This window comes from Pteronotus mesoamericanus, unplaced genomic scaffold, assembly GCF_021234165.1.
Source record: "Pteronotus mesoamericanus isolate MK-2021 breed Mesoamerican mustached bat unplaced genomic scaffold, CSHL_Meso_final scaffold_507, whole genome shotgun sequence".
Taxonomy (NCBI): Eukaryota; Metazoa; Chordata; class Mammalia; order Chiroptera; family Mormoopidae; genus Pteronotus; species Pteronotus mesoamericanus.
This window is the reverse complement of record NW_026555319.1, coordinates 12,610,068-12,629,095: the sequence shown is the minus strand read 5'-3', so window position 1 is coordinate 12,629,095 and position 19,028 is coordinate 12,610,068. Positions and strand designations below refer to the sequence as shown.

Here is a 19,028-nt window from a genome sequence, read left to right as displayed (position 1 = left end):
GGCTACATCAGGCCCGCTCTCTGGGCCTCAGTTTCCCCATTTATAATGAGAGTTGAAAGGTGACAAAAAGGGGAAAGGGGAGGAAGAAGGGAAGTGAGGAAGAGGAGGAAGGGAAAGGAAGGTGGAAGGGAAGGCGAGGATAAGGTAAAAAGGAAGGAGACTGGGAAGAAGAAAAGTGACCACTGACCATGCTGAGTGCTGAGTGATCTCATTTACAGCTCACAAAAACTCTTAAGGCCAGACAGGACCATCCTCATTTTAGAGAAGAAAAAACAAGGTCAAGGAGGTCCATCGAGTCACTTGCCCAAGGTCACACAGTGGCAGAACCGGAACCTGAACCCACTTCTTTCAGCCTTCAGGGTCCAATGCTCAGGTCCCCAAGGCAGATTTTGAAGACATCAGGGAGTGGGCGGAACGCCACCGCCTCCTGGTGGCCACTCCCCAGAACTGCGCACGCGAGCCGTGAAAGCCCGGGACTGAGGCCTTCCGCCCCAACCCCGCCCGCCTCTGGAGGAGAGGAAATCGAGGAGGCAGCAACCGGGCAGGGGCCTGGGGCCTGAGGAGGGCGCCAAGGCAAGCCACACAAGGACTCCGAGGACAAAGGCTCCTCAATGACAGCGAGTGGAAGAGGAGGAGACGAGCGACCGGGGAGGATGCCAGCGAGCAGAGGCTACAAAAAGGCCGGTTTTAAATGCTTTTCTCTCTATAACCCTTCTCTTCACACACACGGACACAGAAGTTCAAGTACAATCAGATAAGCTGAGTCGGTGCCACCGGAGAGTGAATGGAGGAAAGGGTAAGAAAGAAATCAGTGGAAGGGAGCATTTAATGAAAAAAAAAAACCAGGCCGGTTTCAAATGCGTGCAGGTCCGTGGCTGAGATCCGACGGCTCGGGGAAACTTTCTGGGCTGCTCAGAAGACGCCCATCCGCATACAGAGCTAGGATTTGAACCCAGGTGATCTGGCTCCAGAACCAGCTGACCACTACTCGCCATGGTGATTATAACTATTGGTGACTGTACTGTGTGCTAGGCCTGACTCACAATCTTACGCCATCCTCTCAATGGCGCAAAAGAATTCAGAATCGCGATTCCATTTTCCAGGCGACGGAAAGACTCAAGTGCAGAGAAATTAAGTAAATTGCTCCACCAGGCAAAGAGGAGATGGGGTGGGACTCGAACGCTGGGCTTTCAGATCCTAGCACATATTCTCTTAATGGCTCCATGCCAGGCAGCTGGGGTTACCCCTCTGCATCGGCCGGAACCGGAACCGGCACCGGCGAGGAAGGAAGGCTTTCTCAGCACAGCCACCAAAGCCCCTCTGCAGCGTCGGGCTTCCCCGCGCAGGCGCCTAGGCAGCCGGCACTCACCGCACAGCCCATTCCCACTGGCGGCCGACGACCAGCGCCGCCGCAGATTCCGCTCCGACCCGCCAGTATCACTCACCACGAAGGCCCCGCTCCTCTTGTCCTTGCAGAAGCTGCGGCTTCTCCGGGGGCCCAAGGCCACAGGGGACACCTGCCGGAGCGGCGGCTCACTGTCCTGGAACACATCCTCCCTCCCCAGGTCTGGCGATGGCACCTGAGACACAGAACACAAGAAGAGGGCTTTCCTGAGGCTTTGCCACCTACGGGAGGAGTGGGTCACACCATGAGGGCCCATTCTGTACCTAAAAGGGCAGAGAAGAAAAAGAAAGCTCCAGAACACCCCGCCCCCACAGCCACCCCACAGCAACCCCACAGCCTCACGGATGAGAGGTGATATGTCGGATCAGCAAGTCTGGGTTCAGCCCCGCCTTGGCCATTTAATAACTGTGTGAGCTCAGGTGAGTGTCTTAACCTTTCTGATCCTTTGACCATGTGGGAAAAGACCAATGAGGCCAGGGCTCAGCTTCTAGGTTCAGGGGAGAACCCAGCAGGGAACAGCACACAGAGTGTATGACACAGTGCTGCCACCAGGGGGCGGACGTGCACAGGCATCTGGCATGTCTCCCCCACAAGCCTGTCAAGTGGGGAGCCCTCCATAAACGTCATCCAGCCTTATTGCTGCCCCTGATGACTTCTGGTGACCTCGTCTTAGATCTCTCTCCATGCATCCAAGCACACACACACAGACGCACAGATACAGAAACGGTACATAAATAGGACAGGACTATAGGCGGAACACTGAATCCCGCTGTTTTTTCCTACTCGGTCAGTTATATATAGGGGTTACATTCACAGGCCAGTAATACAAGACCCCAGAATTTGGATTTTACACGTCTCATCCTCTCCCCACACAGACAAGGAGTGGAAGGACCAGAGAGGACAGGCACCTGAATAAGGACACACAGCATCAGTGAAGAGCAAGGACGAGTTCCCAGTCCCTTGCCTCAGGTCTCTTCTTTGATGCCTTGTGAGACTCTCAGGGTCCCCTCCTACCTCCCTGGCCAGTCCTTCTCAGCCCCCCAGTCTCAGGGGAAGGTCTACAGGCAGGAGTGTCCTGAGCCGGCCACCGAGCCTTCCCTTTTCCTGCTACGTCCCTCCCTCGGGGATTGCCCATAATGTCCCAGGGCTTTAAATAAATCCAACTACACAGACAACTCCTGATTCCGTCTCCCCATGCTGGGACTCCAGGTCTGTAGACCCCACTGCCCGCTCCAGGTCACCACTCGCTGCCCATGCTCATCGCGGGCTTCACACGTCCAAAGCAGGCCTCTCCATTCCTCTCCTCCACAGTTGACCCTCCCCCACCCCGCCCATCCCGCATGGCATCTGGGCAGGCCCAGACCCTCAGGCCACTCTATTCGCCTCTCTCTGTCCACCAGGTCAAGTAAGACTTTGCCTTTAAAACACGCTGCCAATCTCACATCGTAGGCAAAATCAACTCAAAGTAGATCAAAGACTAAATACCAGAGCTCAAACTAGAAAATGCTTAGAAGAAAATGTAGGCATAAACCTTCCTGACCTTTGATCAGGTGAGGATTTCTTAGATATGACCCTAAAACACAAGCAACAAAATACAAATAAATTGAACTTCACTGAAATGAAAAACTTTTATGCCTTAAAGGATGTTGTTAAGAAAGTGAAAACACAACCCAAATTGGAGAGAATTTCTACAAATCATAAAACCCTATGTCTGGTAAGAAACTTGTGTCCTGAATATATAAGGAATAATTACAACTCAATAACAAAAAGACAAATACCCCAATTTAAAAATGGGAAAAAGATCTGAATAGTCATTACTTCAAAGAAGACATGTGAAGGACCAAAAAATACATGAAAAGATGCTCAATGGGAAATAAAAATCAAAACCATAATGAGAGACCGCCTCACTGACACCCACTGAGGCGGCTAGAATCAGAGACAGAGACAGAGGCAGCGTTGGCTGGGATGGAGAGAAGCAAGGGCGCTCACGCACCGCCGGTGGGAATGTGAAGTGGTGCAGCGGCTTTGGCAAGGTGGAACCCACAGTCACCACATGACCTGCGATGTCACCCCTGGGTGTCTATACCCAAAGAAACGAAAACGTGTGACCACTCAAAAACTTGTACACAAATGTTCACGGCAGCATTATTCACAACAGCCAAAGAGCAGCAACAACCTGGCCCTGGCCTGGTAGCCCAGCTGGTTAGAGTGTCATCCCAAAACACCAAGGTTGTGGGTTCGATCCCCGGCCAGGGCACAGACAAGAAACAACCCATGGATGCATAAATAAATGGAACAACAAATCAATGCTCCTTTCCCTCAAATCAATAACAAAATAAGAGAAACGACCTAAACATCCATCAACCGATGAACGGATAAATAAATAAAATGTGGTTTATCCATACAATGGGATATTACTCGGCCATAAAAGGGAATGAAGCGCTGACACATGCCCCAACACGGATGAACTTTGGAAACGTTATCCTACCAAGGGTGTCCAACTTTTTGGCGTCTCTGTGCCACAATGGAAGAAGAGTTGTCTTGGGCCACACATTACATACATTGCAACACGTAATCACAAAAAAATCTCATATAAGGTTTTAAGTAAATTTACGATTTTGTGTAGGGCCACATTCACAGCCATCCTGGGCCGCATGCGGCCCGCAGCTGCGACACGCCTGTAAGCCAATCACAGAGCACCACTACCGTGTGACTCCATGTATCTGCGAGGTCCACAAGAGGCAACTCTACACAGAGAGGAGACTGACGGTTGCCCGGGACTGGAGGGCATCAGGGGAATTGGGAATGACTGCTCAATGGGCACAGGGTTTTTTGGGGGGTCAGGGCACATTCTTGGAGTTCTGCCACCACCATCGTGCTCAATTCAGGATATCTTTATCACCCCCAGAAAGCCCTGTCCGTGACAGACCGGGGTCCCTTCACCTTGGAGCTACGTGCACGCGAGGCAGGGTGGCGGTCTGTGGCGAGGGCTGCCCGGGCTGTGGGAGGGAGCTGAGCAGCAGCCCGGTCCCCAGCCACTGACAGCCGGGAGCAAACTCTTCCCCAGCTGTGACAACAGAGAAACGGGCCCTGGGGGCCAAGTGCCCTAGACTGAGAGCCATCAATGGCCCTGGGGCGGGGTGTGCCCCAGGTCCTGGCCAGACTTGTCCTTTCGGGGGAGATTTTCTTTCTAAACCACATGTTTCTATAACGCTTTAAATTGTACACCAGTATTCACTGCCTCTTGCAATAAGGAAAATGCAACAATCATAAATAAAAATACATGTGATTGAAAAGCAACTCTGCCGTGGAGGCGAGTCCCAAAGGCTATCAAAACCGTCACAGCGGCTGCCCCTGGGGGATGGGCGAGGGAAGGGGCTGGGGGGGGACACTTTGTTACACACTCCTGTAAGGTTTCAATTTCAACCACCAATATTTCGCATGTACGCGATGCTATTATTGACTGTCAGTTCTTAAAGATGAAGAACAAAACGTCTCTGGGCAGGAGAGAAGAGAAACAAGGGGCCGGTCCAAGGCCTCCCAGTTCTTCGTGAGGAAGCGGATCTCCTGACGGCAGCGCTGCTGGGGCTCGCGCACCCCGGGCGGGCGTCCAGGGCCAGGCTGGCCCCCCCACAGCGCCGCGCTCCCCCGCGGCCGGCAGGGCCCCTGGGCGGCTGGCACACAGCTTCAGTGTCACATTTCCACGGTCTCTCCCCACTCCTGGCGTTCCCACAACAACAGCCTGGAGGTGCGGACAGGTAAACCCCGTCTCAAGAAGCACAGCACAGGAGCCAGGGGCAGGCCCCGAGCTCATGCCCACTGGGTGCCTGGTGCATGCTGGGCGTTTTATCTCCGCTTGGCATAGGAACAGTGCTTCGAAGCAGGCATCCCTGTTAACTCCGGTGGGGAAACTGAGGCGCAGGGAGGCCAAGCCACTGCTTTACACAGAGCTGGCAAGTGGCAGAGTAGAGGCTCAAACATGCGCCTGAATGTGGTATATAGAGGAGATGTGGGTTCAAGGCCAGACTCCACCACTCGCCCGCCCCTAACCTTGGGCAAACCTCCATCTCATCATCCCTATTGATATACTATTGTTTCACTTCCACAACACCGCTTTCCAGGTGGGACCCTCTCTTTATACAGATGAGGAGACGGAGGCACAGGCCCTCAGGGAAAGGGTTTGCCTTCACTCACTTGGTCTGTAAGCAGCAGAGGAGGGACTTGGACCCTGGGCGGCTGATGCCATGCTCCATGGGTGGGTGCGCCGTGGGGCCCTAAATCAGTTTCCACACTGCCCCAGGGTGTGCCATGTGTCATCCCACCTCCACACCTTCGCACACACTGGGCTCCTGCCAGGAATACCCTCAGCTCCCCTAATCAGCCCGTCCAAATTCAGAGCCAGCCCTCAGGGGTGGGCTCACGCCAGCACCTCCTCCAGGAGGCCTTCTGGGACCTCTTCTCCAGCACCTCACTTGACACCACATCATCTCCTGGCCGTGGATCACTGGGTCCCTTCTCTCCACCAAGATCAAAAGCTTCCTGAAGATGGCTTCATGCCTCAGATTTCTTCCCACCTTCATGGATCCCTTCCTCATTCTCCACCAAATGGCCTACTTCAAAGCTTGTGTATCAGGCCAGACTTGGGTTCAAATACTGAATTTGCCACTTGGTGCTGTGTGACCTGGGACAAGTTACTTAACCTCTCTGAGCCATGGTTTTCCCCCCCCACTGTAGCCACAGCAGATGTTGTGGGCGCCCTGCTCAACACTCACGTACGCACCAGCATCAATGGTGTCCTGTTGTGTGAGGGTTTTCCTTCCACCACTGAGCTCGGCGCCAGGCAGGACGGAAGAGCCTGAATGTTAATGGCCCCAGAGACAGCCTCAGGCAAGGACAAGAGTGGACAAGGAAATGAATACTCCAGGTGCCTTGCCCCTTGGACAGAACAACTCAGAAGTGATCAGTGCTGCTCCCCAGGGGTCTCCAGCGAGGATGAGGGTCAGATGTCCAGAGTGGCACCTTCCTTGCCTGCCTCCCCTTCCCTGCCTCACTCCGCCACTCCTCCACCAGGTCCTCTGGGCGTCACCTCCTAAAACGAGCACTGGCAAGGGTCTGCTTCTGTGGAAACCCAAACCACACAGAGGGACTGTCACAAGGCTCCTCTGAGATGGTTCGTTCACACATTCAACCACTATGTCTTGAATGTCCACGAAATGTCAAGCAGGATGCTGAGTACCGAGATACAGCAATGAACCGGATGCCAACACGCTCGGACGCAGCCAGTGTTCCATAAACGACACCTATGGCCATCCTTTTAGGCCAGAGGTATAAAACGCGTGGCTACATGGAGCCAGCAGACACATTTTTTTTAAAAGACTGAACAGCACTTGCGATAAAGCTGTTCTCATCTCCCAATGGGAAAATTACCTATAAAAATCCGTATTTTCTTTTTTCAAATTCTCTTAATAAATCGGATCTGCCATCTCAGGACCCCCACTCTCACCTGTCAAGAACCAGCAGGAACTGAGCAGCAACTGCCCCTTCAGATAAGGCACAAGCTCCCCCTTTGCCACAATCCCCGCCACTGCCTAGAGTCTCACACCCGGCCGACTCCTGCACGTACCCGCCTGGCCCACGTGGGTTATGAGTTTGATACCTGTGGCCTACATGTGCACCCAACGTTGGACAACATGGAAACAGCCTTCATACTCACCTTTTGACTGTCTCGGGTCCCTGAGTCCCGCCAATAGGGCCCCGCTTGGGCCTCTTTGGCTTCCAAAATGTCCCCGGGGAGGCTGTGCCTCGCTTTGAGCTGCTCTCGCCTCCTCTCTCTGGCCTCCTGCATGACGGACAGGCCCTCTCGGATTTTGGCAGGAGGGCCCTTCTCCGAATAGGCCCTTTTGACATCCAGCGGTGACCTTCCACGGTGGTGTGGGTGGTCACCCCACTGGGCCCCATGGCCTTCCTCTCCCCTCCAACTGGACTTCCTCGGGGTCCCTTTCTTTTGGTCAGCTGGGGAGGATGTGGGCAACACACTGGCTCCAGCGCCTGGATCCTCCTGGGTGGCGGCGTAACTCTGACACTTTGCACCGGGGTGTTTGCTAGCAGAGGTCTTTGTTTCATCCTCAGAGAGTTCTGAGATCTTCTTCCTGGGAGTCTCAGGGCCAGGAGAGGCCCCTGGGTGTTTTTCGGAAGGAGCTGAGTTCGGCAGAGCCCACAGAGGAGAGCCGAGTTTGGGGTTCGTGGCTGCCCCCAGCGTCTCTGCCAGCTGCTTGCCAGAGCCAGGACTAGAACTGTGGTTTGTTTCAGCAAAACTGGCTCGCTTCCAGAGACCCTCAGCTTCAGGCCCTTCCTTCAGGCTCCTCCGCCGCCGCTCCACCCCACCGGGCTGGCTCGGCCTCTCCCGGGGCGAGCTGCTGGGCTCTGCGGGTGGGCCCTCCACCGGCTCCTGCGGCTCCTGCTTCTTGTACTCGGCCATCAGGGCATCGATGTCAAGAACGCTGGATCTGTAGCCATCTTTGATTTTACCTGGGAACGTCTCGCTGACCACCTCAGTCTTCCTTCTGACCAGGAGGTCGCTGGCTTTCAGGCGGCTTTTGAAAGCGGGGGACGTCTGGGGAGCACTACTGGGGGACGTCTTGTTCCCACCGTCCTTCCAATCATTCTGAAAACCAGCGCCGTCCTCCGGTCGCCGGTGAACACGCACACTATCGGTATCAATGATTCTTTCAGTAGAAAGATCCAGAATTCTGTCCCCAAGAGCTGATGAAATGTCTGTTGGCTTTCGAGTTTTTGAAATGCTCGCCTTGTCATGCTCTCTGCTCTGAGCCCAGCTTTTATTGCCCACGGCCTGCAGGGTCTCTTCAGGGTTGAGAGAAACCAAGGTAGAAGCTGAAGGATGAGGGGATGGAGGCGGAGCTATTTTTCTAGAATGTTCCGTCAAGTGTTCAGGCCCTGGCTTAACAATACTCTTTGTTTTTTGAGTATCAGGAATCTTATATGTCACTGCAAAAAATGTCATCTTCGGTTCCACAGACGACCCTTGCTTCACTGCTGGAGGAGCCGGGTCCCGTGAGACACCTGAGTCCCCCTCCTGGGCCTCCGCCGTATTATGGGATGGTTGAGGTTTCCTCAAGGCACCTGCGGTGGAGCTCAGATAATCTGTGCCTCTCTGCTCCGCCTTTGAAGAGTATTCTGGGGCCAGGAATTCATCAAACTTCACGTCGTGGGGTAAAGTCCGCCGCCTCCACCTCTCAAATCTCTGGTCGGTGGGGCTCACCCTCCGCATCCTGGCTTCAGGCTCCCGGGCCTGGGCCAGCCTCGGTTCACCCTCACCAGCGGCCACAACGAGGGGCCCTTTCTGCACCAGCCCGTCAGGGTGTGCCCGTGCTCGGAAGTCGGAGGGCTCCCCCTTAGCCCTGAAAGGAGGGTCCAGAGGACAGCCCCAGAGCGGACCCCTTTCTCCTGCTGAAACGCAGCCCCCCGGCTTGCTTCCGGCGCCCTCGGGCCCTTGGTGCTGGGTCTCCCTGGTGACGGCCTGGCAGGGCCTGGCTGAGTGCTCGCTGGTGGCATCAGGACTCACTTCCAAGCCTTTCTCATCACTGACCCCTACCGTGGCTTTATGCCAGTTCCCGGCCGCCCCGCCTTTCCACTTGGGTGATGGGGCCCCGAATGTGTCCTTTGGCTCCCGGGAGTCAGCGTGGAGCCCGCTGACCTCCTGCGTCCCTCGAGCTTCCCAAATCAAACTGGCCCTTTGGACGGATCCCACCTGACTGTCCAGCCTGCACTCTGGGTTAGCAGGGGTGACCTCAGGGGACAGCTGCCTCCCCTTCAGCGAGAGCCGGGCCCTGCCACTCCGGAGCGTCACAGCCTTTTCCTCAGGTGCTGTGGGGACAGCCTCACTGTGCGCGCGCTCCCCCACAGCGTGCACAATGTCGTACTTGGGTTCAACCCTCTGTGACCTGGGAGGGTTTTCCGAGCATGGAAGGAAGGGGTTGTTACTACGTTTTTCGCCCGGGGGGTACTTCTCCGCGAGAGGCGTTTGATACTGTTTGGAGTCACCATTCAAGAGGGGAGTCCGTCCCAGTTTTTCTGTGTCGGGGTTTTCAAGCCACCTGGAGTTCTCCTTCTGGAGGATCGTCTTTTCTGGAGGGCCCTTCCCTAGCCACGAGCCTCTCTCGGGCCTGGGTCTGGGTTCAGGGCCACGGGCCACAGCACCAGGGGATGTAGCGGAGGGACTGCGTCCCGACTGGTCAGCCACAGTGTGTCTCTCCACGTGATGCTCAAACACCGTGGCCCTCACGGTCTGGAAGCTTCCGTCGTCTTCTGGAGTGCTGTCAGAGGAGCTCAAGGCCCCCACTGAGCTCGCCCCGCAGCAGCTGCTGGGGACGTGGCGAGAACTGTCCTTCCGCTGAGTCTGCCTGGCCTTCTCCCGGGGCGTCCCAGGCTGCCAGGGGCTTCTGGGAGCGGGGGCTCCATCCACACCAGGCCCTTCCTTTTGCTGAAAAAAATAAAAAAGAAGAAACGATCCAACTTAGGTTAAATAATGTGAAATGAGAAGGAAGAGATGAGGCAGTTGAGATGGCTGCTTTTAAACTCAAATCCCAACAGTGACTCCGGCCGGGCAGCTCAGTTAGCTAGAGCATCGTCCTGAGATATGTCAGGGTTGTAGGTTCCATCCCCGGTCAGGGCACATACAAGACTCAACCGATGAATGTGTAAGTGGGGAGAAAAACAAATCAATCTCTACCCCCCCCCCATTTCTTCTCTCTCCAAATTCAGTGAAAACATATCCTAGGGTGATTTAAAAAAATTATTAAAGATAGAACCTGTCTAGAGTGGGCAAGGCTGTGAGGAAATAGACACTCAGATATTGTCGGAAAGAACATAAATGGGTGACTTTTGAACAATTCAGTATCTCTACCATGATTTTTAAATTCTCTTTTCCTTTAATCCGGCCAATTTCCACTCAGGATTCCTTCTGTGCTCGTGAGCACAAGTCTACGTGAGCAAGAAGGCTCGACAGCATTGTTGGTGAAAGCGAATGAACACAGGCAACGCCAGTGCCCCCTGCAGGGCAGAGGTTCAGGGAATTTCCACACAGCCTCACAATCCAGGCACCTGGGTCCACAGAGCGGGTGGGTCCCAATGCTGGGACACCTAAGAACACCCAAACATTGTGCTGATGGGAGACGAGCAGGCTGCAGGACAGTGTGTTTATGACATACTCAGATAAACAGCGGAGAAAAGATATACATCAAACTGAGCAGCAGTAAGGAATAGGAATGAAGAAAATACCTTTTAATCTGACACACTTTGGTTCTGTTTGATTTTTATAATATGCCTGTATTACTTAGTAATTTTTAATCTTTTTTTTCTGTTAGAAATAAGTCTACCTCAACAAGTTAAACGAAGAATTAACTATAGGACCCACCAATTCCATTCCTGGATATACATCCCAAAGAATTAATAACAGGTGTTCAGACAAAAACTTGTGCACCAATGTACACAGCAGCATAAGTCGCTATAGCCAAAAGGTGGAAACAGCCCAAATGTCCATCAACAGAGGAATGAATAAACAAAATGTAGTCTGTGTGGGCAATGGAATATTATTCAGCCAGGAAAAGGAGCACAGTCCTGACATACACCACAACAGGAATGAGCCTTGAAAACATTACGCAAAGTGAAAGAAGCCAGACACAAACAGCTGCATGTTGCATGATCCCATTTATTTGGAATATCCGGGACAGACAAGCATATAGAGACGGTAGATTCCTGGTTACCAGCGGCCAGAGTCGTAGGATGGGAAGTCACTGGGTAAGAGGTTTCCATCTAGGATGATGGAAAATTCTGGACCTAGACAGCAGTGATGGTTGATTGCACACGGAGAATATGCTGAATGCCACTGAACTGCAATGGACCCCAAACTAGAAACAACCCAAATGTCCATCGGAGGGCAAATGGATAAACTGTGGCCAACCCACGCGATGGAGCACTGCTCAGCAGTGAAGAAGAATGAATTATTAATCCATGCTACAATGTAGTGAATCCCAAGATAATCATTCTGAGTGAGAGAAGGCAGACCGAAAAAGGGCACTGGTTCCATTTACGGGAAAATATAGAAAGTGCAAACTAAGGTATTGTAACAGAAAGCAGATCAGGGGTAGCCTGGAGGAGGAGGAGGAGGAGGAGGAGGAGGAGGAGGAGGAGGAGGAGGAGGAGGAGGAGGAGGAGGAGGAGGAGGAGGGAAGGAGTATGAAGACGAAACGCCCAGGTGCTGGAGATTTCATTACCTTGACTGTGATGGCAGTTTTACAGGTGTGCCCATACGCACGTCAAACTCATCAACGTGCACCCTTGAAATATGCCCCGTGTACTGTACGTCAATTATACCCCAATAAAGCCGTTTTTAAAAAAGTTACAACTTGGCAGAAAGCATTAACCGCAAACCAGTTACACCTAGGATTGATTTTACGAGTTTTACTTATGAAAGGAATGAAATAAAGATACTTTTTGAGTAATTTAATTGCTCATAATTTTCTTCCTGCTGATAGGTTAAAGTCTGGGTTGGGAATGAAGCAGAGATCATAATTAGGGAAATTGAGGGGGTTTCTACCAACATTTAAAAAAAATGTATTGATTGATTTTAGAGAGCAAGAGGGGAGAGAAAGGGAGAAGGGGGGAAAGGAAGAGGAAGAGAGAGAGAGAGAGAGAGAGAGAGAAGGAGGGAGACACTGATTTGTTGTTTCACTTATTCCTGCATTCATTGGTTGATTCTTGTGTGTGCCCTGACCGGGGATTGAACCCCCAAACTTGGCGTATCGGGACAACGCTCTAACCAACTGAGCTACCCGGCCAGGGCATATTAGCATGTTTTAACCTTTATTTAATGCTTAATGAAGAAGGCATTCTCACACAGGAAAGTCATGTCCCTTTTCCTCATTGTGAAGGGAAAAAAGTACTCAGCAGTTGCATTTGTAAAATGCATTTAACAGCACAGAACAGGGAATCAGACCCATCATGGAGGAAGGGACTTGAAAAGTCCCAGCATTAAAGCAGGAACTGTTTTACTGTTCGGGAGGGGCTTCTAATTCTTTTCCAGAAAGTGTAAGTACCCACTACCAAACACAATGGCTGCTTACCTTTTCTCTCGGTTCCTTAGCAAGCTCGCCACTCAGCTCCACACACCTCTCATACTTGACTTCGTTGCTTGAAGCTGAACTTGAAAACCTGGTACAGAGATCCAAGTTACCTGGATGGACTGGCAGCCGTGGCTCCCTCCACCCACACCCCATAACCAGCTCCAGGACCTGGGGGTGAAGTCAGTGTGGAGATCGTCAAAGCCAGAGTGCCTGACTAACTTTGAGAAAAGGCCTCTCCGTTCTGGGTGCCAAACCAGCAGAGAAGGGCCCGGCGGGGACGGCCTACCTTAAACACAGCATCACTGGGGCGGCAGCAGCCCTGGCTTGGGGAAGAGGCCTAGGTGCTAGTGCCGGTGCTAGTGCCGGCTCTACCGCCTTCCCACTGCGGGCGCTTGGGTCGGGCTTGTGACCTCGCCTGAGCCTCTGTCTCTTCATCTATAAAACGGGGATAATTAACGCCTCCCTATCGCCTTTTGTAGGGCGAATGAGAGGCTACTCAGAGCCCTAATAGCCACATGAGGGCGTTTAGGGAAGACTAGGGATGCCACAGGAGGGATAATGAATGGTTGTTGTTGGCGACCCACAGCCACAGCAGCGCCCGCTGCAGACCTGCCACGGCACTCGGGGCCAGTGGGCTGTCATGGAATGTGTGGGGGCACGGGCCCGTCTCTGCCTCTCCGGGTGGCTTTGGCCAAGTCATTGTCCCTCTCTCGGCCTGTTTTTCCACTTGCGAAGGCGAAGAGGAAGAAGGCAGGGTTCTGAGCTAGAATTTTTCCATCCCTGGAAAGTTCCCTGGACTGGATACCTAAAGATTCGTTCAGGGCTGGGGGCTGCAGAGGAGAGAAAGGAGCGAGACATCAAGCTTCTTAAACTCGACCCACACACGGAGCCTCAAGTTTACCCATCTGTCCGATGGGAATAACCCAGGGCACTGCAGGGAGGGAAGAAGTGTGGGGTCCCTGGCCCGGGTGCCCCTCTCTCTGCCATCTGAACTCAGGGGCTCTCAGGTCAGCACGTGAGAACCACCTGGGAAGTTTTGAAAAACAGCCAAGGCCGGAGCCCCTCTCTCCAGGCCAACCGAACCAGGATCTCTAGAGGTGGGACCCAGACACCGGGATTTTTTTCCAGGTGATTCTAAATGCTGAGAGCCAATGGTCTAATTCTGGCCCAGCTGGCTGCCCTAGTTCCCAGGCCTGGGAGGGCAGCCTGCCCAGAGGTCCTGCCCCCTGGAAACTCCGTCCCTGATGAAGTATGTCAGTGGTATGCATGTCATTACTGAGCCGGTGGACACGCCCAGGGGCATCTCCCTGTTGTAACCAAGAAGCTACTTGTGGGAAAACAAAGGAACAAGAGATGTCAGAGGCTGGGCAAGCTTAGAGAATCACTATTCGTGAACAGGATTAATGATATCACTCAGGGCCGCAATGCACTGAGGGCTTCCTGTGGGCAGAGCGAGCCCCCGCATTGTGTGTCCGAGTCTTTGTCCTTAAGAAAGGGCTTAGTATCACGGGACGAAGAAACCGAGGCTCAAGAGGGGAGCTGACTTGCCCAAGTTATCTGGACTCATCTAGTTTTAGTCTGAAGGCCCCTCATGGAGGTTTGGGGCATACACCGTATTTTGCTGTGTATAATGCTCTCCCATGCCTAATGTGCACCCCCGTTTTAGAACTCCCCATGTATAATGCACATCCTTATTTTTCCCTCAAAAATCTGGGCAAAAAATTGTGTTCATCACACATGGCAAAATACAGTAGTAAGTGTCTGCAGACAGTAGGAAAGGACAGCTTAACTATAGAGACAGGGTCAGCTGGGATACATCGGGCTCCTGACTTCCTCATGGTACCTCGCCTTTCCTATCCCAGTCTGTGAAATGGGCACAATGTCTCCCAAGTGCAGAGGAGAAGGGACAAGAAAAACGAACTCCTGGCCCCACCGCCGGCACACGCCTCATCTGCGAGGTGGCAGCTAACGCCGCTTCCTCTTGAGGCTGCGGGTAAACCTGTGGGCGGTCTGAGGCAGCTTGGGCACAGAGGGACATTCCCACTTACAGTTTGGTCAAATCCGCCGACAGCGGCCGTGCCTGGAAGGCCTTTCTCCTGACCCCCGGCTTGGCCTCGGAGCTCTCGGTGGCCCAGCCTTTGATCCGCTCCTGCACGCTCACCCCCGCTTTCTCCAGCTCTGGAGCAGCGGACGGGGACTCAGGGGCAGCCTGCGGGGGCTCGGGCCCCACCGCCGAGGCCAACGCGCTCTCCTCCCCGAAGAGGCTGAGGCGCTTCTTGACGCTGCCCCTGGCGGCCCACTCTCCCCTCGTCCGGATGGCCCCATCAGACGCTCTGCTCTTGACCTCAGCGATTTCTTGGCCTTTTCCTGGCCTGGGCGAAGGGGGCTCGGGAGCCTTCTCCGGCTCCCCGTCCGGCTTGGCTCTCTCTTCCCCAAGCTTCTGGTCCTCTGTGGAGGTGACCCTGGCGGAGCCCCCAGCCGTTCGGAGGCTGCCCAGCTCTGTTTGCTTAGAAAGCACCTTCTCCTTCCGTTCTCGGAGCTTCTTGGCCACCTCCAGGAAGTCTGCATCTGGGTCGTGAAGGGGAGCCTCTGCTTTGCCCACACATTGCCCTTCCTCTTTGGGCTCTGGGTTGGACCTCTCGGGCCCCCGCTGCAGGGCGGTGGGACTTGCTGTGGCCTCCTCAGCCACCTTCTTCAGCAAGGCCTCTCTGCTCTCAAACCGGGCCGTGAGGTCCATGGACAGAGGCCTGGGCCTCCTCACCCACGTCTTCTCAGGAGGGGTGGGGGGCGCTTTCCCCGCCGTAGCCACTCCACCTGGGCCCGGCTTCTGAGGCTGAACAGTTTCCGTGAAAATGGCTGACACGGGCCTTCTCTTCAGGCGAGGCCTGGGCTCCACGGTGGGGCCGCCCGTGTCCTCCACACTGCTGGCCTTTGCAAGAGGCTCCCCTGGGCCTGTCTCCTCTCGGGTGGCAGCCGGCATTGCGTCCTGTGACAGGGAGGCTGGTCGGGGAAGGGCCCCCCCAGGTTTGCGGGCGGGCGGGGTGGGCTTGGCGGGCTTGGCGGCCACCTCAGGCCGCGAGCCCGAAGGGGTCTCCTGAGACACGCCCGCGCTGGCCTCCTGGGCCCCCTCCCTGGCCCGCTTCCCCAGGGCGGGCCCGGCTTTGGTGGTTTCAAAGAGAATCACAGTGCTGGGGCTGGGCCGCAGAGAGGCGGCCTTGTTGAACAGAGACGAGCTCCTCCTCAGGCCCTCCCCGCTCCCCGCCTCCTGCCCCGCCAAGCTGGGCATCCTCTCGCCCAGGTCCTTGGCCGCCAAGCCCTGGGGCGGCCCACAGGAAGGAGAAGGCCTGGTCGGGCTGGGTTGCAAGGATGTGCCGGCGGACTTCACGTCCGGGGCCTTCTCCCTGAAGAAGGGCTTGGGGGCGAGTCTCGGCAGAGGGAACAGGCGTGCAGGGCTCCTCAGGGGGCTTTTTCCTTCCAGGAGCCGCGCTGAGGGAGCCCCAGAGGAGTCGCCGGCCTGGCGAAAGTAGGTCCGTGTCAGGGTCTCCTCCTTGGCGATCTCACCGAGGCCTGGCACTCCTGGCAGGGATGTTAGGGAGCTGACCTCGACCCGCGTCGCCATGGTTACGGTTGGGGATCCATGGGGATAGGAAACATCCGAAACGGAGAAGCTGCTGCTAAAACAAAACAAAACAAAACAAAAACAAAACAAAGAAGTCTATTTAAAATTCAGTGAGTGTCCAGGTCGAAGCAGGCCGGAGCGCTGAGTTCCGGTCAACAGCTCCCTCCTGACCTCGCCGGGCAAGCCTGGGCCAGCCTCTCCACCTCTCTGGACTCTGGGCAAGGGGAGAGGACTGAGTGGCTGTTTCTGGAAGTTCCTTCCAGATCAAAGGGTGGGGAGAGGCGCCAGCGTTCTCGGGTCTTGTCCAACTCAGCTAATCTCAAGACCAGCTCTGGGGGTAAAGAGTGACTCTGCTGTATAGATAAGGACGTCGGCTCGGAGAGGCCAAGGGGCCGGCCTGAGGTCACTCAGAACAGCAGCGAAGCCAGGCTTCGAACCCAGCCCGACCCTACACCCCCACTGCATGCCCCAGGGACAGCATCCTCGCGTCCCCTCACTCCTGTCCCCTAGCCACTTCCCCACCTCAGAGGCTGCCCATCAGGCATCAGGCGTCCCAGCTGATCCCCGTCACAATCTTGGGCTGCGCGCCAAGCGCACACAGGGTAAGTGACCATCCCAGCTCACACAGTTACCCGAAGCTGGAGTCCCTGAGCTCACGGAGTTGGAGAATGGCACTGAACCCAGGCCTCAGCCACCAACCAGACCCTTCCAGATGCCTTTTTTAAAAAGCCAGCCTGATTTTTCAGTCACTGAAGCAGTTGTTATTTGCCTTTGGGCTCTTTTCCAGGGAGCGCCCATTGTATGCTGGCTCCTTCGCCTTCTCAGTAAGAATGGCAGCTAATGGTGAGGGCATAGTGTGAATGAAGCCCCCAGGTTAGCCAAGGACGTCCTGTGTCTTCCATATCATAGCATCTTCCCAACCCCACGAGGTAGGCACAGTGGTTATCAGACTTCATTTTGCGGCCCAGGCGTAGCCCCTTGTCCATCCAGCTGTGCACGACCTGCTCTCTCAAGTCGGGAGCCCTCCTGTCTCATTAAGCCCCCAACAACCCCAAAAGGCAGGTGTGACCGGTAGCTCTATTATAAAGGGAAAGGGCTCAGAGAGGTCGTCCCACATGCCTACCTCACACAGCTGACACTTGACTTCAAGTCTTCAACTCATTCAACTCTGCCTTTTTTGAAATGATGTTTTATTCTTTTCTCGTCTCAGAGAAGTGCCAGACAAGTCACTATTCTTGATTCTGCCCCATTCCTCCCCCAGCCCGCCTCCACCTTCACAACACTCTTCCCTTCCCCCCAAAATCTGCCCATGGCCTGCCCCCACCAGGGCAGACTAGGAGTAGAAAGGGTTCAGTTCAGCGCGAGCCTCCCGATTCCCTTCCGGGGCCCGCACGGCTGCCCCCAGCTCTGACTCATTCAGCAACCCGCAGGCAAGGAAGGCAGACAGATTTTGATATTTTCTCTTCCTTACACGCTCGATGGTGCTAACAGATTCCTTCTCCTCAAACCGGAGAACACTGTCTAGACATGTCAGAAGAAGAGAGGGACAGATACGGAGAATCAGGGAATCTGAGGAAGGGAGAATTCTACCTGCGTTGACCCCGGGGGTCCTGCCCCCAAATCGGGATTGTTCGCCTTCAGAGCCAGCCCCCGTGACCTGGGGAGACCCTGCTCGGGGACACATACAGAGCCCAAATGTGACATGCAGGACAATAACAGGACCCAAAGGACAGAGAGAAAATTCCCCAGCAGAACCCACAGGCGCCCTGCACCCCCGGGACACTCCAGCCCCGCTTACCCGAGCTGGGGGCCCTGGATGGAGACGTGCGACTGCCAGAGGAAGCCAACGGTGTCACAGCTCATCACGAACGGGGCTGTCCCCACGCTCCATGGCAGAAGCCGGCGGGGGAGGGAAGGCTCGTCCCTGCAGGCTGAGTTTCAGCAGGTCTGGGGAGACACAGGATGACAGCCTCAGTCCCGAGTTGCAGCGATACGTGCACAGACGGTGCCAGAGCTTTGGCACTCCAACGGCGTCCTTTGTCATCTCCTGCAGCCTGTGAAACTCACGCTCCTTTTGACTTTTCAGCATTGCAGCCTTACATATACAGGTGCATAAAGAATGCGGAGGCCACCGTAGGGGCTCGATAAAAATCTCCCCTGTTCCTCTGATCCATGTTTAGCGAGCACCTGCTATGTGTGCAGAGATGAACAAGTCCATTTGGGGAGCTCTTACTCATATGTGAGGAATACAAACATACAAACAATCACAACACTGGGCAATAAACACTATGGTTCATAAAGGGGCACGTGGGAGCACAGGACGAGGAGGGTTCATTGCCTAGAACTGGGAGTGCTGGTCCTGGAAGCCTCCCTCGGCTTGGAGGAGGTGATTTCTGAACACTCGAGGTGCTGGCTGACTTGGGAGCTCTCTCCTGCCTCTTCCCGCTCAGTGGTGTTTGTGCATTGCATCTCTTGGAGGTTCTTAAAGGCCTCCCCAGGCCTTTGCACACGCCATGCCTGCTCTCTGAGATGCCTCTCTTGCTCAGACACAGGCCCCCCCTGAGATCACAGCTCAGACCACCCCGCTCCCCTCCAGCCTAGTACAGTCTCCCTCTTTCCTGCCCACTGAGCCCCACAGATACTTGGCAGGCCTCATCATAGCTACGGTTACATCTAACCGTGCGATACTTCACACCCGTCTTTCCCAGTTCTAGGTAAGTCCCCAGAGGGCGCCCCGAGTCCCAGTAGTCAGCACAGTGGCCTGGCCTCTAATAGCACCAGCTCCGTAATGACTGAGTGAATAAGTAAATGAATGAAGAAATATTCTCCTGGCCCTGCTCTGCGCCCTTCTAATAAGATGCTG

At 54.7% G+C, this 19,028-nt stretch overlaps 1 protein-coding gene across 1 annotated transcript; it reads right to left on the bottom strand.

The window, feature by feature from the left end:
- Window positions 1-355: 355 nt before the first annotated feature.
- LOC129087206 (uncharacterized protein KIAA1671-like) lies at window positions 356-16,165 on the bottom strand. The gene is made up of 5 exons (XM_054594029.1): window positions 14,595-16,165; window positions 12,547-12,634; window positions 7,119-9,905; window positions 1,370-1,580; window positions 356-447 (listed from the first exon to the last, which is right to left on the bottom strand). Exons 1-5 carry the CDS (start codon window positions 16,163-16,165, stop codon window positions 356-358), a joined length of 4,749 nt encoding a protein of 1,582 aa, XP_054450004.1.
- Between the last annotated feature and the right edge of the window lie 2,863 nt (window positions 16,166-19,028).